Below are 15,251 nucleotides of genomic sequence, written 5' to 3' on the forward strand. Positions count from 1 at the left end.
GTGGTTAGTTAGTTCTTCAGGAGATGCAGTATTCCACTCACTACACCTTCAAGTGTTGAGAATTGATTTGAGGACTGAAAACAACCATTTAATTTTCTGTTGCTTATATCTGCCTAGATGTAGATTGTGTAAAACATTGTTTTCTTTACTGCATTCAAATTTTATTAGTTTGTTTTGTCCCCATGTTCCCTCTTAATCTCAAGTTTAAACTCCATCTAATATAATAAACTCAGTCTAATATTGGTAACATCACAAACATAAGGAAGAACTTGATAAAGGCTAAAATGATCAGTAAACTAAAGCAAACTGAATGCAAGGATGACATTATATGTAATGTGTCACGCAGAGCTAAAAAACAAACTATAAACTAAGTCAAAACTTTTAGTGTAAATCAAATCTTCAAACAGCTCTTTGGTGTACAGATGGTCTGCTGTGAGCTGATTCAGTCTATCAACCATTATATCCATTATAATATACAACATGACATATGGCGCCTCTTTCACAACTATACAACATTGTGCGTCAAGATCCTGTCTCTAAAATGAAGCACAGAGTACCTAAAGAACAAGCATACACAGTACAGCCATCTGTTCCTCTGAGGACAAAGTCACTGCATCACTTTTTGATTGTTTATAATGTAGAGAGCCCGTCCAGTGTGTGCTGGGAGAGGTTCCAACACCCTGCAGCCACACACTGCACATGATATATAGAAAATGGATGGAGAATATAGAGTCTCAAATGGAGTAAGAGCAATGACATGAGATATTGAGTGTTGGACTTTCAATCTATACCTTTGAGTACATGGGAAGTCAATGGGAGCCTTTGTTTTGGTATTTATCCCTCTTTATCCCACAGTCCAGACAGAAAACAGCCTGCAGTACTGCTGTTTTTGTATTGGTCATTCACCATTGACTAATTACCAACGGTTTCATCATACTTAGACTCAGGCAATGTAATACCTGGCAAAAGTAAATGCTTTTCATTGTTTCACAGCAGTGCATCTGTTCGAGTATGATCTATTTTTTTCTTCCCCTAGACTCTTGAGTTTCTTTTTAACAACACACTCCACTAAGTTATTTACGTCCAGACAGGCAGATCAGTATTCTGGAGCGCTTGTCTGTCAGGAAGGCATTACGGTGCTCAGCCATTTTTCACCCTCTGCCCAGAAACATCATTATGCACTGCCCAACTCAAATCGGGCCCGAATACAGATGGACCAGGCGGAGTTTCATTACCAAGAATATTTCAGGGTGAGTGTGGCGTTTCTCACAAAGATGGAGACCTCAGATTGTTCTAACCTCTTCATTCTGCTCCCTGCAGCCCTCTGGCAGGGTTTCACAGTGACTGAGAGCCTTGTGGTTTAGTCAGCCATAAAAACTGCTGAGCCATATATGACTCTTACCAAGCTACTGACGGCCAGTATAAAGACAGCAGAGAGCTCATTTGTAAGGAAGCAACTTCACGGACTGACTTTAACTGACTTAGGTGTTTGCTCTCTACTGTATGAAAGTGTTGATAATGTATAACAACATTACTACAGTAAGCAGTTAGCATTTTCTGACTAGTTTAGAAGCAATGGTATAATTATGCTGATTTCACACAGAGACCAGATAACCAGGGAACTTTTACTGCAGGCTTTACACGATCAAGATCACACGTATCAAGTGAGTGTACTCTCTCAGTAATTTCACCTACACAGCGCTATAACTTAGCTTTAAGTTAGCTTTCTTTAAAAAAGTTACATCACTAGTCACTAGTCTTTTTCCCACTGTTTCCTGTCATTGTGCTAAGCTAAGCTGACCTGGCTCTCCTGGCTCCATCTTCATATTTAACATACAAATATGAGAGTGACATTGATCTTCTCATCTCACACTTGGCAAGAGAGCAAATAAGCATATTTCCCAAAATGCTGAGCTATTTATTCCTCAAACATATTCCTATCAACTTGACAGTGATGTAAATCATATTTTTTGCAGTTGTGGAGTTGGCAAACATTGGCTACAGGTCTATGAGATTAGAATGACGTAGAGAGTCTTAATTTGCCAAATGTGAAAGATATCAGTCCAATTATGATTCACTGTGTGAGTCCTCAGCCAGCAACTCTCTATCTCTCTAGCCAGAGGTGCTATTGAGTTTCCATGACAATGATAGATGGATGTGGAGCTAACGGAAATGTTAACTCTGCAGCTTTTATTGCTGCTGTTTCAGGACAGGAAACTGCTTCGACATTTTGTGACCCGCACGTCGAATCGTTCTTTTTCAAAAGCTTTGGGTATTGAATCCCTGTGCAAGAATGTGTTGCATGTGTTGCTTCTTTTTACAGTTATAATGTAATAGGACAGCACGCTCAAGGCCAGCCTCCGTTCAGCACCCATACTGTCACAATAAGAGCGCTGATCCAAGATCACCGGACAGGTCACATTAAATTGATTTCTACAGATAGAGCTGGGGTTCTTCAACAGTACAATAAGCTTTGGTTCCTTCTGTAAACCAAGGAAATGTTAAGGTGGGGTTTGTGCCTCTCATCTGCCAAGGATGCATTACAAGGAGGGTCAGCTTTTCAATGACCAGGCCACTTAAGAGGCTCATCAGCCATGTTTTGTTTTGTTTTTTGCAAAAAACATGTTGACATGTCACTGTGGGAAAAGCACATGGCTTAATTCCATTTAACTACTTCAGTTTCAGGGTCCTGGTACTTTGCATGCTGTCGCTGAAGGCAACTAAGTCAGCATTAATGTTATTAATAACAACTTCTCCTGCTGTGACAACTCAAAATGTCTGTTGTGAGATATGCCTCTAGGCATCTCCTTGCAATCAGATATAATGTGCAAATGTCATTTTTGTTTCTAATTAGGTCCTTAAAGTTGCACTTCTTCAGTGGAAAAAAAGAGTAGTTATAAATAATTTTAATTTATAGGCAAATATTTTCTAAAACCAAGTTTTAAACATCATGAAGTTGTTTAAAGGTCCAGTGTATAACATTTATAAAGATCTGTTGTATGTTTTCATTAGTGTATAATCACTTGCATTGTTAGAATGAAGTGTTTTTATCTGCAGACCTTGTGGGTTGCTTTTCATGGGTCATCACAGTAGCCCAGAACAGATCAAACAAACACTGGCTGTAGATAGAGACTTTTGTGTTTTCTCAAGTTTCAAGGCTACAGTAGGTTCTCCTACACTCTTCACAGCCTGTTCTAATTCCCAGGTTGTCAAGTCATATAAAATATGACACCAATAAGTATATTTATAAGTGAAATACACATTCTGAAGACAAATCCTGCTTCTGTTTTTGAAGCACTGTTCTGTATCTGCTGTATGTCCTGTAATATCTGTATCGCGGAGTAAAGCTACATGTTGGAGGATAGAGGGCCGTAGAGGTATGGCTCGTAAACCAGTGTCCCCTGTCTGATAATTGTTGAGCAATGGTACTGTGATTTGGGAGAGCGAAGTGCCCGCTGTCCCAGCCTCGGATGTGGAATTGTGGGTAAAGCGGAGGAGAAAGAAAGCCCTAGATTTGGGTCAGCTCTGGCCTGGAGGAGGGGAGCTGTCACACAGGAACAGGGCTGTTAGTCGGCTGCATCTGTCTTGGAGGCAGCATGCATGCCGCCATCAGGCGTGCACAGTACTGGGGAGATTACTGTGTGCATCGCTTCCAGCTCGTCTCCCATACTTTTTGCATTTTATTTGCAGCACACAGATGCCTTTTTAAGCCAAGTTGCTTTCTAGAATGCTGTGTGTGATGCAGGCATTTCTGTCTTTCCACTGTTTCCCATGACCTTATCATTTTTACCAAATTAGCATCTTCGTTTGCATTTCTTCTGCCCCTGTTCTAATGCTTGAATGCGATATGTAACGCAACACTTGTGATGCCTTCTGGTAATACGCCCCTGTTGCTGTTTGATACCCAGGGCTTTTATTTTAGAGGGTCACAACCTTGCTAAATTAAATGAGTTGTCAAGGCCTCTCTCATCACCATATCGCAGATGGAATCCAGATACTTTCAGCTTTCACTGATTACGTCTCTGCTGAGTTGCCATCACAATAAATGGGGTGCTAATGCATTGTAGGGACACACACAGACACACACAGACACACACAGACACACACACACACACACACATTGATGGCCTGCAATCTTGTGCCCAGTCAGAGCAAACAAGAGCAGAGACAGAGTGACTCATCACCAGATGGCTGAGTGTGGCACATCTCCGCCACCAGGAGCCCTTATGCTTTTACCACCTGGAACAGACCCAAGTGACACGGCCTTGGAGCCCAGCCACCCGGGATACACAGCGAGGACCAGTGCGAAACACGGCACATAACACAACCCCATCCCATGCCCATCAAGCCTGGATATTTTTCTTCATCTCTTCTTTTCTTCTGCGTTACCAGCCTGCTGTCTCTGTCTAGCTTTGACAGCTTCCCCATCCTTTTCCTCTCCGTCCTGTCCATCTCAATCTTTTCCTCTGTCATCCCATCTACTGTATCTTCCCACATAACACACACTTCCTCCTCCTCCTCATCCTCCTCCTCATCCTCCTCCTCCTCCCACCCCTCAGGTCTTGGCTCAGGCATCAGTAACAGGCTGAAATCGGCTTGGCCAGCTCAGACCTCCCTCTCCTCCCCCTTCCCCTCCTCGTTCTGTCTGTGCGTCCCTGCTTGTCTGGGTTATATTGGGTAAATAAATTAGCACAGTGCCCCACTCTCCTAATGAGGACAAGGTCACATGACAGGCCTTTTCTTATGCTTAAGTTAAGCAGTTTGCAGGATCGATTCCATTATCTCCTTTGCACAAGAGTCAATGGAACCTGTTCTGGAGCCTGCTGGGTATGTACCAATTCTTTTCACTGGATTCTTCTTTTTAACCAAAAGCAATTTCTTTCCCTAATGGTGTCTAAAAAGTAGCTTTATTTTAAATTGAGGTTTGTTTTGAAGGAAGAGAGAGCATAATGAGAGAAAGCTACAAGAATAATCACGGGTTTTACTGTGCAAATGGAGACCACTATTGAAGGGAAATAGTGGAGAGGCCTATTTGTTGTATAGGGGCTCTTTAGCAAATAAATCAAAGGAGAGGTAATGGTAAGACTTTTTCTGGTAAGAGCTTCTCCCAAAGCTCAAGCTTTGAACAGTTTAATAGCAAATTCCTTAAGCACTATGGAGAATACTTGATTTTCCAAGAATTAGCTGTCTTCAAACAAGGCTCAAACCCTTTCTGATAGTGGTTTGGGAAACACTCTCAATCGATTTTGTTAGGGGATTGGAAAAAAAAAAAAGGGTTTCTTTCTAAATGAAAAGACATAGTAGACAACAGTGGCATTTCCCCCCAGGAGAGCGGAATGGAGAGATTTGAAAGGCTTAGTGGGATTGTGGAGGAAACAACTGGTTTGTCAGAGATGGGTTTGAAGGCAGTGATCAAGGAACAGGTAATTTTTCAGCAGTGGCTATAGCGACTTAATAGGCCACTTGAAAATACCCTTCTGATTTTTGACACCAGATGGTACAGTCGTCATTAGGCTGCAATGACAGGCCTTCTGAAGCGGAGCGATCTGTGCATCACTTTACACACCAGCTTTTCTCACACACACACACACACACACACACACACACACACACACACACACACACCCCATCACCCATTTGCAAGATCTTCTCTCTGCTATTGTATGATCGCATAAAATCAGGGCCGTCTGGCTAAATAATCGTAAAGCTTCAGCGCAGCCTCACTGGCAACTGAGAGCAGTAATGGACATATTAGAATAAAGGCCTTTATAAGACCAGAGTGGTTATAAAAAATGGAAACAGATGAAGAAGCATTAGGTTTATGCCAATAGCCGTCATGTCTGGTCATTAACTATTCACAGTAATCAGGAAGAAAGTATATGTACCAGTAACCAAAGGAAACTGAGTAAGCAGCAATTCACTGCAGCTGAAACTTTGTGCATGTCTGTTGTATTGAGTAGAAAAATTGACTAAATGATTAAAAAAAAACCCCGTGCGGAACAACAGCCCACCTGTCCAGCACAAAATGAAGCCTTCAGAGATATCAGAAAGGCTTTTGCTTTTCAAAATAAGATTTTTTTTACAAACTTAGGATAACAGCAAGCTGGCTTTTATAAAGTCTTGTCTCATAATTAACTACAAAACTGTGATGGAAATACAGAAGGCTGGGATGCAGAGCAGCACAACAAATTTTTTTTTCATTGCTTCCATGCTCTCTCCTCCAGTACAGAAGGTTGGCAAAGTTGGCTTAACTACTTTTAAAGCAGATGCTGGAACAACCTCTTCTATTGTTGTAGAGATCAACACTTCAGCTGTCAGCAGCAGGAGGGATTTTATAACTGAACTACAACTAAGACACACACTTTTAATATCTCTGCTTTGTGGAAATTTGATGATGAATAAAAGCATCAAATCACGAGTCTTACAGGTAAAACAATTAGACTCATATTGGCTGTTATAGGAGTTCAGCATGGGGTATGTGCTCTGCAGGTGCGCTGGACTGTACTGTAACTGGGTGAAGGCTGTGAATAATATTTCTCCTAATTGTAGGTAAGGTGCATTAAGGTAAAAGCATCTGTAATAATGTTGAGTATGAAATAAAATTTAAATATCTTTCAATCAAATCAAATTTTTCCATTACAGTTCAAGCACTTAGTTTTGAACATTTTGGTGCGTTTCGATCAAAAATAGGTTGTCTCCAACCCCATAAGTTGGTTCCCTGCCTGAATCACAAAATAGCAGGTAATCATGTTCTACAGGTCGTCGTGCATTGTGCAATGTCCTCTGTTTATGACGCATCCTTGATTACAGTGGTTCCGCTCAAAACTGTGGAAACGTAGCCTGGATTGCGAGATAGCACCAAGTTTCCAAGAATCTGAGGTAATTGAGAAATGCACTTTTCTTCCCTCCATTTGTAACTTATGATTCAATGAGTTGAGACTACAGACATGTTTTACAACCTAGTTCGTTTGAAGTATACTGGACCCTTTACCACTACAACCTCTAAAAAAAACCTGCAAGGAAACCACAACTTAATTATTATAACTTATACTGTAAATCCACACCCTACCTGGGGCAAAGTGTCCATCTTCATTCGATCCTTATTATTGCCACCTTATTGGATCTGGGTCTTAATGTTTTGGTCAGGACCTGGTGCCCTGGTTGTTTAAGTGTATGTCCACACGTACACACACACACACACACACACACACACACACACACACCTTGGCAGAGCAAGTGAAATGAGCACTCCAGGACATGTTTCTAATCTTCACCACTGTGCCTTTAATCCACTTTGATCAGAAGAAAGTGGATTTGGCGCTTCAGCGTAGGCAGGAATCTGGTGGCCCAGATAGACTGGAAGTGGAAGAGAGCATACAGTATGGCTATGTGTCTCTGAAAATGATACAGTGATCTGCTAATGCTAATTAAAATGGCACACTTTCTGTCCCTGCACTTGCTGCCTGAGTAGGTATACTCCACATTTTCTAGTCAGATAGACCCAGAAGATGTGATGCATTCACATGGAAAGCAACATTAAAACCACATAATCTGACAGTTTAGACTTCAATCGTATGGCCACAGGTCATACATGTATCGGATTTAGCTTAAGATTTAGATTACATTGGGTACATTTGAATGTCAAATCAAATCTGTGTCACATAAAAGGGAAAAACATCAGAATTCAGGACACTTTCAAACTGCAGGGTGAACCTGTGGTATGCAAGGGGAATCTACATCCGCTCAACCTACCGACAACTAACACTCTGTGGCTTAATAATATGCATCTGAGGCTGGATGGCAATCACTTTAGCGTGCTTAATGCTGCCTGTTATGTCAACGCCGGCATGTGTGAAGTCCACCGGGATCATAAATACTCAACGATGCCTGGGATCACCACAGTAAATCTGCTCCGATAAATGTGTCCTTTAACATGATGTGTACAGACGCACACACATATGCATAGCCAGCATTAGCTGTGAAGTTTCCACTCCTCACTTCTTGTCCTCGTCTCTCGCCCATTTGACCCAGCGGCACCATCTGTTCCCCATGAGGAAAGTAATTGATGAGAAAGGGGCTTCACCTGAAAGGATGGGGCATACTGTTGGTATTTTTGGACACTGTTTGGGGTACAGTGCAGTACAGTGTTTGTGTATAGGTACACATACACAGCTGATGGTTGGATGCATGTTTTATTGAACAGAAAGGGAGCTCAAACTGCTGAATTATGCAGCAACTGTGTTCTGTATGTTGATTATTAGACATGAATTAATGAGAACTGAGTCACACGTCACTGTGTGTTGCTATTAGATGTCAGTATATGTGTGTGTGCACCAGGGGGGTCACACCTTGAAAGTCATCCATGTGGCATCTGCATTGTTCTCCGTCAGTTGTGATTAACATTGAACCCTAGAGCAACAACGTGCCGTGTCTGTGTGTGTAGTCAGCTCTTTAGATGCGTCTAAAGACATTAAACTCAGACAGATGTCCAGCTGTTAAGGTTATGTAAGCTGAAAATATTAAGTTTAAGCATTAGAAGTACAACCAAAATGACTTTTGTTGGTTAGTTTTTTAATGTCTCTGCTTATACCAAGCAGCATTTCCGAGCCTGCATGAACGCAGCATGGGACGTTTACCAGCGCGCGCTAGATGACGTACAACAACAACAACAACACGCTAGACTGGTTGATTGCTAACCGTGGCTAACAAGCAAACAATTTAAAGCTGAATGATTTTAATATTAACACAAACACATTAACCAAAGCTAGTGATTAGCATTAGCGCTCTTTTCAGTATTAATACAATGAAAGTTGAAGTTGTTCTCTTATTTTGCACAGACAGTGTTTACATTTGGAAAGCCATGTTGCATTTATGTATGTATCCAGTGGGGCATCACAATAAAATTAGGCATAATGTGTTAATTCCACAATAGGAGATATGTTATGTTGTTACAGTTTTGGTGTAAAAAGCCTGCATATATCGGTATCAGGTGATATCGGTATCGGAAATTGAGAGTTGGACAATATTGGAATATCGGATATCGGCAGAAAAGCCAATATCGAGCATCCCTAGTCTAGACACACAGAAGTTGCTGCAGGGAGCCAATCAAACCATTTCATTCAGCTGCTTGCATAAAGCAGTTGAGAGTAGTCGGAGTAAATCCTTATTTTTCCAGAATGACTTTCCTTACTTAGCTTGTAAGATACAGTCACCAGCACATTGTTTACATTGTTGATTACTGTGTCTTCCAGCTAAGCTGTCAATCACACACTCACTCTGGCACGCCCACTCAGGGGCTAGGGGGCTAAAGTAGCATTTCTGATATAAGACTTGTTCGTGTTTCTTTTAGTAATAGAAATTTGACAATGATTTATGTCTTTTTTGATGGACGTCACTTGGCCAGGCCAATAAATCAGCTGACATTAGCTTTTCACAGATGCTTATTGGCTCATATGCCAACGCTAGTAAGTAAGCAGAAATTGCAGCACAGAAATGCCAAAGATTATTTTTGAGATCATTTAGAAACGGTGTCACAACAAAGCCTGTCTACCAGAGAGTACCTTTCAGCAGTCAAAATCTTGATCATGACTCTTTAATTATTATTATTATTATTATTATTATTTCTTTAAATCTTAATAAACTTACAATACAGGATGAGGTACCAGCTGCAGTTGCTTCAGCTAACTAATGACACAATATTTCTGCCTTTATTGCACTATATTGTATTTATGTAATGTAGTTTATGTCGTACCTGTGGTTGCTGCTGTAATCTGCCTAATGTGTATCAGATGCTGCTATTTGACCCCGTCTTGGCTAGGTCTCACTTGTTAAAGAGATTTCAATCTCAATGTGACTTCCTAGTTAAATAAAGGTTATATATAATGACCACAATTAAGGGATCCGTTTCAAAAATGTGTGTTTATGTTATGCATTTGAAAAATGAGTATTCACTGATGTTATCGAATTGTTTTTAAACTCTGAAGTGTCAATATTGGTATCTGCTTCAAAAATCCAATACCAGTCGCCCTCGCTATTCAAGTACAATAATAAATTGTATAATAAGCTGATCTACCTAATTATACTAGAGATTAATCAGTGACTGTAGACGTTCCAGGAACAGACTGCTCTTGTTTTATAGTTTTAAACCCAACGCATCCCATTATATCCCTCAGTTTCTTCAGTCTTTCCTTTTTTTCAAGTTTAAAACTTTTTTTGGAGGATTGTTTCTCTTTCTAACTGTGTATTCTGTTGTCTCATCTTGCTTTAGTAAGCACTTTTTCTAAATATGCAAAACAAACAGTGGGAGCTTCCCACACTGTTATCTACTACTGTAAATGAACACAGTACACAGGAGCATGAGATTTGTTTACACAGTTCTTTTAGATGGAGCTAGATAGCGTTGGTGTTAGTGTGCACGTCCCCTGAGGGGCTTTCTCCGTGTAGTGGGGTAAACAAAACAGATGTGAATCACGGAGTGGATAAACTCATTAGCAACTTATCATTAAACAGGTTCACATCTGCACTTCCATTTTCGGAGGGCACTGAATTAGAAAACAAGTATTTATGTCAGCAGCTATTAGGTCAGACACACACAGAGGCTGTGTCTGTCTGCTTCCATCTAGATCATGGAGCAAATATCAATACAGCATCCCTCGGTATGCTGGACAGCCACTCCAGAGTGTGTTTGTGTTGTTTCCGAGTACGTCTAAACTTGGGTGACCTGTGTGTGTGTGTGTGTGTGTGTGTGTGTGTGTGTGTGTGTGTGTGTGTGTGTGCGTGTGTGCGTGCGTGCGTGCGTGCGTGCGTGTTTTGAGGAGCACAAGTCAGCACACTTGTTTGTTTAGGAAGTTTGCAGGAGATTTGCACTGATGAATTAATGGTGGCAGAGCAGTGGTGCAGAAGATGCTCTGGGGGGGAGAGAGAGAGAGAAACAGAGCGAGAAAGCGAGAGAATGGAGAGAAGTTGCTGCTCAATCCCGCCGTGCTCGACTCCCCGCATCTAAAAACCCAGCTGGGGCAGACTGGCACTCGTTCGGTAGTGTTGGCATGCCGTGGGGAGGGAGGGAAGGGAGGGAAGGGAGGGAGAGTCAACACAACAAGGACGAAGCAAAGACAGTCCACAGGCTTACTGTGTGTTTTTTATGTCGGAGGGGGAAAAAAAACCACAGAACTTATGCTGTACTGTGGCTGCAGCCTTCCACATCAACACACTGATGCTGCAACAAGGGGCCATCAGCAGCGGCCAGTGAAGGAGAAAGCCTAAACTCACTGTTTAATTCATGGGGACTCAGAGCCGTGCGTCACCCAGCCTTTTGAGGACTTTAGCAGAGCGATAGGCTTTGAAACTGTAGCCAGGGGGTCACTGTTGTGCATATAGACACGCACAAACACACTTGGATCGAAACATCCTAATGCCTTGGCTCTTATGAAAACCTCCCACTGACGGTGTAATCCATAACCTGTAACCCCAACCCTCACCACTACATGCTTAACCTTGACCCTTACTCCAAAATAAACCTAAGCCTTACTCTAATCCTAACCCTGAATGCAAATCCCGCAGCAGGTGCACAAAATAACAGAAACGCCTGTAGAACAACTACTACTTATGATTTATAAATTGTGTTGAGAGTGTCATAGAAGCACTGATTGGTCTCTATGGTTGTTGTTTTTTTGAGACTATACTGTAATATGTGGTGTTGAATTTTATTAGGATATATTGTGAGGCATTGTCAAGTTTGTCTTTAATATTTAAATAGTTTGTGTTTCAGAAATACCTTCACTTCACTTCTGGTCCAGTTACCAGCTTGTTCTGAAGCTTACAAGCACATCACACAGTCTTGACCAGCAAATGAAGAATTTGCAACATACACATTATTCACTTTATTGCCAAGAGTTAAACAAGAGGATTGGGGTCACTTCCATGTCTGTACAGCAAATATGTAGCTACACATAAAGACCGGAAACGGGGTAAATAGCCCGCCAGTCTCTGTCCAAAGGTAACGAATCAAGCTCTAACAGCGTGTCTACACAGGAGGCGTTTCAGCTGCATATTTCCGTCATCCCTGTCAGAGATATGCTTCTATTTTAATCAACCCAGCTCTCCACGAAGGCAATGGCAATTTTATTTATAGAGCACATTTCATTACATGGAAACTTAATTTGCTTTACATCAAAATACAAAATATAAGCTGCTCCTGAATGTGGACACTGCTGTGATGGACCTCAAGTCCACAGATAGCAGGACTACAATAACTCAAGGCAACCTCAGCAGACCTGGATCTTATTCTGGGCACAGAGAGAAGACCTTCACCCACCCAATAACCTAACAGTCCCTATCGGGTATTAATCAGTCAGGTAGTGTAACAGCTCATATTTTCTTCTGTGTTACTTACTTCAGTGTAAGTACACTGCCAGAAAGCAGCCAAACCACAGTCACTGCTGTGCCTGAACGCATCCTGTGCAGAAACAGACGGAGGGTTGAAGCTGCTGCCGCTCTGCTAACATGCAGCTCACACTGCACCTCCTCACTAATTAACTCATTGTATCTTGTTTGTTCAATCTGTACAAAAAACGTGGTATTTCCAGTTTTATGCTAAGCTAACTTTGGCAGCTGCTGGCTGGAGCTACATATACAATGTACAGATATGAGAGTGGTATCAATCTTCTCATTTAAATATTGGAAAGAAAGGAAACAGATTTCCCTAAATGTAGAACTTTAGCTTTTAAGCCAACATAAACAGAGGTCCAAAAAGTCAAGTATGGACTGTATTACTTACTATAAAACAAATATGGAAACACTTTTATTCTTGTGATCTACAACAAACACTGGTCCCACAAAGCAAGATCACATGCAGTCACTGTACTCAGGGATACACATCCATGCTCCACAGCTGGCCTGTAATCCTCACTGTCCTACAGCATCTGTCTGTTTCTGATTCATTAGGGGCCAAAAATACACAGCAGTTGCATTCAGTTTGTTGACGGGTGGGTATTAGTGAGGATAATGCAGCGCAGATCATAACTGTTAGCGGTATTTCATTCCTGTGAATGTGTATCACATACGTTAAAAATAAAGGCCTGCGTTGGTGTGTGTGTGTGTGTGTGTGTGGGATCACTAGTCCGTCTAGCAGTTCACCCACATGGTTTCAGTGTTTACTGCTGGCACGGGAGCTGAAACAGCTTAGCTTCTGTGTACGGCCCAGCATGAATGGGTTGTGCTGTAGTTAATGCACCTGGAGAGTAGAATTTTGTTGCTAGTCAGTGAGGTGTGATAAACATGAATTTTAGATGTGTTTTCAGTGTATTTCTTGCTTTTTCTTCCAAGCACGAACCGCATTTTTCTCTGTCTTGACTGTTTCTGCCTTTATCTGTGCTCAAGCCATTCAACTGACAATGGTTGCGTATTAGTAATGACTTCTGTCAACAATGTTTGCTTGTATTTTTGCTGAAATTGCTTCATCTTTGAATAGTCAATAAAAGTATACATGTTTGTAGATCTATAATGTAAAGGGAAATTTATTTTCGGCCTGGTTTGAGATTGCAGGTAAGTGCTGTGAAAAACAGTTACTGGAGAGAGAAAAAAGACGTTAGAAGAGAGTGTTTGAGCGAATTACAAGAGGAAAAGCACCACACTCTTGCAACCTCTGTCATTTTGAGCAATCGGAGCTCTTTGAAAATAGTAATGTTCGCATGTGAATGCTTTATCTCTCGTCTCGAGAACCCTGTCCACCACGGTGACAATTGTCCTTTTGATGCACTGACAGCTGGAGTTCATCGTTCAATTGAAAACCTTTTATTGAGCCGAGTGTCAGCGGCGTGAGGAGAAACAGCATGGCAACTGGCATAGGACGATGCAACTGAAGATTTTGCAGAAGCAGAGGAGTAGATTAGAGGGCGTTGAACTGGATAAACGTGTCAGCAGCATCTTCTCTAGACCTCCTGAAGCACCAGATGTACAGTCTGTTTCAGCCTCAGGCGAGCAGACTCTCAAATTCAAAGAAGCACTCCACATAGGTGTTTTTGTCCTCTAATCCCTCTGCATCTGCATACCTTTTCCTTTTCCTGAATAAGTTTCACAAAGAAGGCAGCCTGCCTCAACACATACTTGAATGCTACAGCTGTGCAACCCAATTCACCTACAGGGCCCTTTATCACAACGTACTCAGCTGATAAAAAGTGCACCAAAATATTATCTTAAACTGATTTGCAGCAATTTGTGTTGCTAATTAATACCAAAATAGCTGGGCAGTTCGTGTGTATTCCTCTGATACCTTATTGTGAGGGAGGTGGGTTTATGAAGGCCGAGGTGCAGGAAGCTAACAGATGTCCCATTTGAGCTGAGCTGTGCTGGGAATATCAAGTGTAGCTGCCTGCGTGGTGCTAGTTGGCTGCTGTAACAGCAAGACAGGCTGTTCACTAAGTGCTGCCCGATGGGAGAGATCAGTCATCTCTCCCTCAGCCTACCCTGACACCAATACTCTAAGTCACATGATGACCTGTAGTCTCATTTGGTCAGATGTGTACAATTTACTACTTCATGAGGAGTCTGTGAACTATAATAGCTGTCACTAGTTAAAAAAAGAATATGAATTTGTGTGATGGGATATTTAAAACTAATAAATAAATAGATATAGATAAAAACTAATGAGTAAAAATGACTTTAGTTATTAAATATGTTATGTGTCAGACTATTTCTCAAACTCCTACAGTCTTCTACAGCCCTACAGTCTGCTTTCTTGGCAACCTTGCGGTCACGAAGTTACTTTGCCTGGCCAAGATATAGCCCACCCATAAAACAATCTGTTGTTTTTACACTTCAGAGACATAATGTGTTAATAAGGGAGCTTTATATGTGCCGATTGGCAGATTTAGTTACCTTTGGATAGAACCAGGCTTGCTTTTTCCCCTGTTTCCAGTCTGTATGCTAAGCCGCTGCTTCTAGCTTCATATTAACTGTACAGACATTAGAGTGGTATCAGTCTTCTCTTCTAACTCTTGGCAGATAATTAGAATATTTACTTAAAGAAAATCTGAGGACTCACCTGCTAGCTTGCCAACCACGTGGGACAGCCAGAGACCACATACAGCTGTCAGAACCCCACCGCCTTCATGTTCAGTCCAGTGATAAGTTTAGTCTTTGGTCAGTGAGGTGACAGTCGTGCCCACTATCTGCATGACAGCTCCGACGCTAACAGTGTGTGTGTGTGGGTGTGGGTGGGTGACTCATTGTAAAGCCCTTTACTCTTGGGATAA

At 41.6% G+C, this 15,251-nt stretch overlaps 1 protein-coding gene across 4 annotated transcripts in view; it reads left to right on the top strand.

Moving 5' to 3' along the window:
- oxr1a (oxidation resistance 1a) overlaps positions 1–15,251 on the top strand; it is a 155,541-nt gene that overhangs the window by 40,653 nt on the left and 99,637 nt on the right. For 3 of the 4 annotated variants that reach the window (XM_051405437.1, XM_051405440.1, XM_051405441.1), the window contains exon 1: positions 4,763–4,827. The exons of the other annotated variant lie outside the window; for it this stretch is intronic. In XM_051405437.1, coding sequence (XP_051261397.1) covers positions 4,802–4,827 — 26 coding nt within the window. In that variant the 5' untranslated portion in view covers positions 4,763–4,801. Of the gene's footprint in view, positions 1–4,762; positions 4,828–15,251 lie in introns of those variants that run through there. 4 annotated transcript variants of the gene reach the window in all.

Source organism: Dicentrarchus labrax, unplaced genomic scaffold (genome assembly GCF_905237075.1).
Source record: "Dicentrarchus labrax unplaced genomic scaffold, dlabrax2021, whole genome shotgun sequence".
Classification (NCBI taxonomy): Eukaryota; Metazoa; Chordata; class Actinopteri; family Moronidae; genus Dicentrarchus; species Dicentrarchus labrax.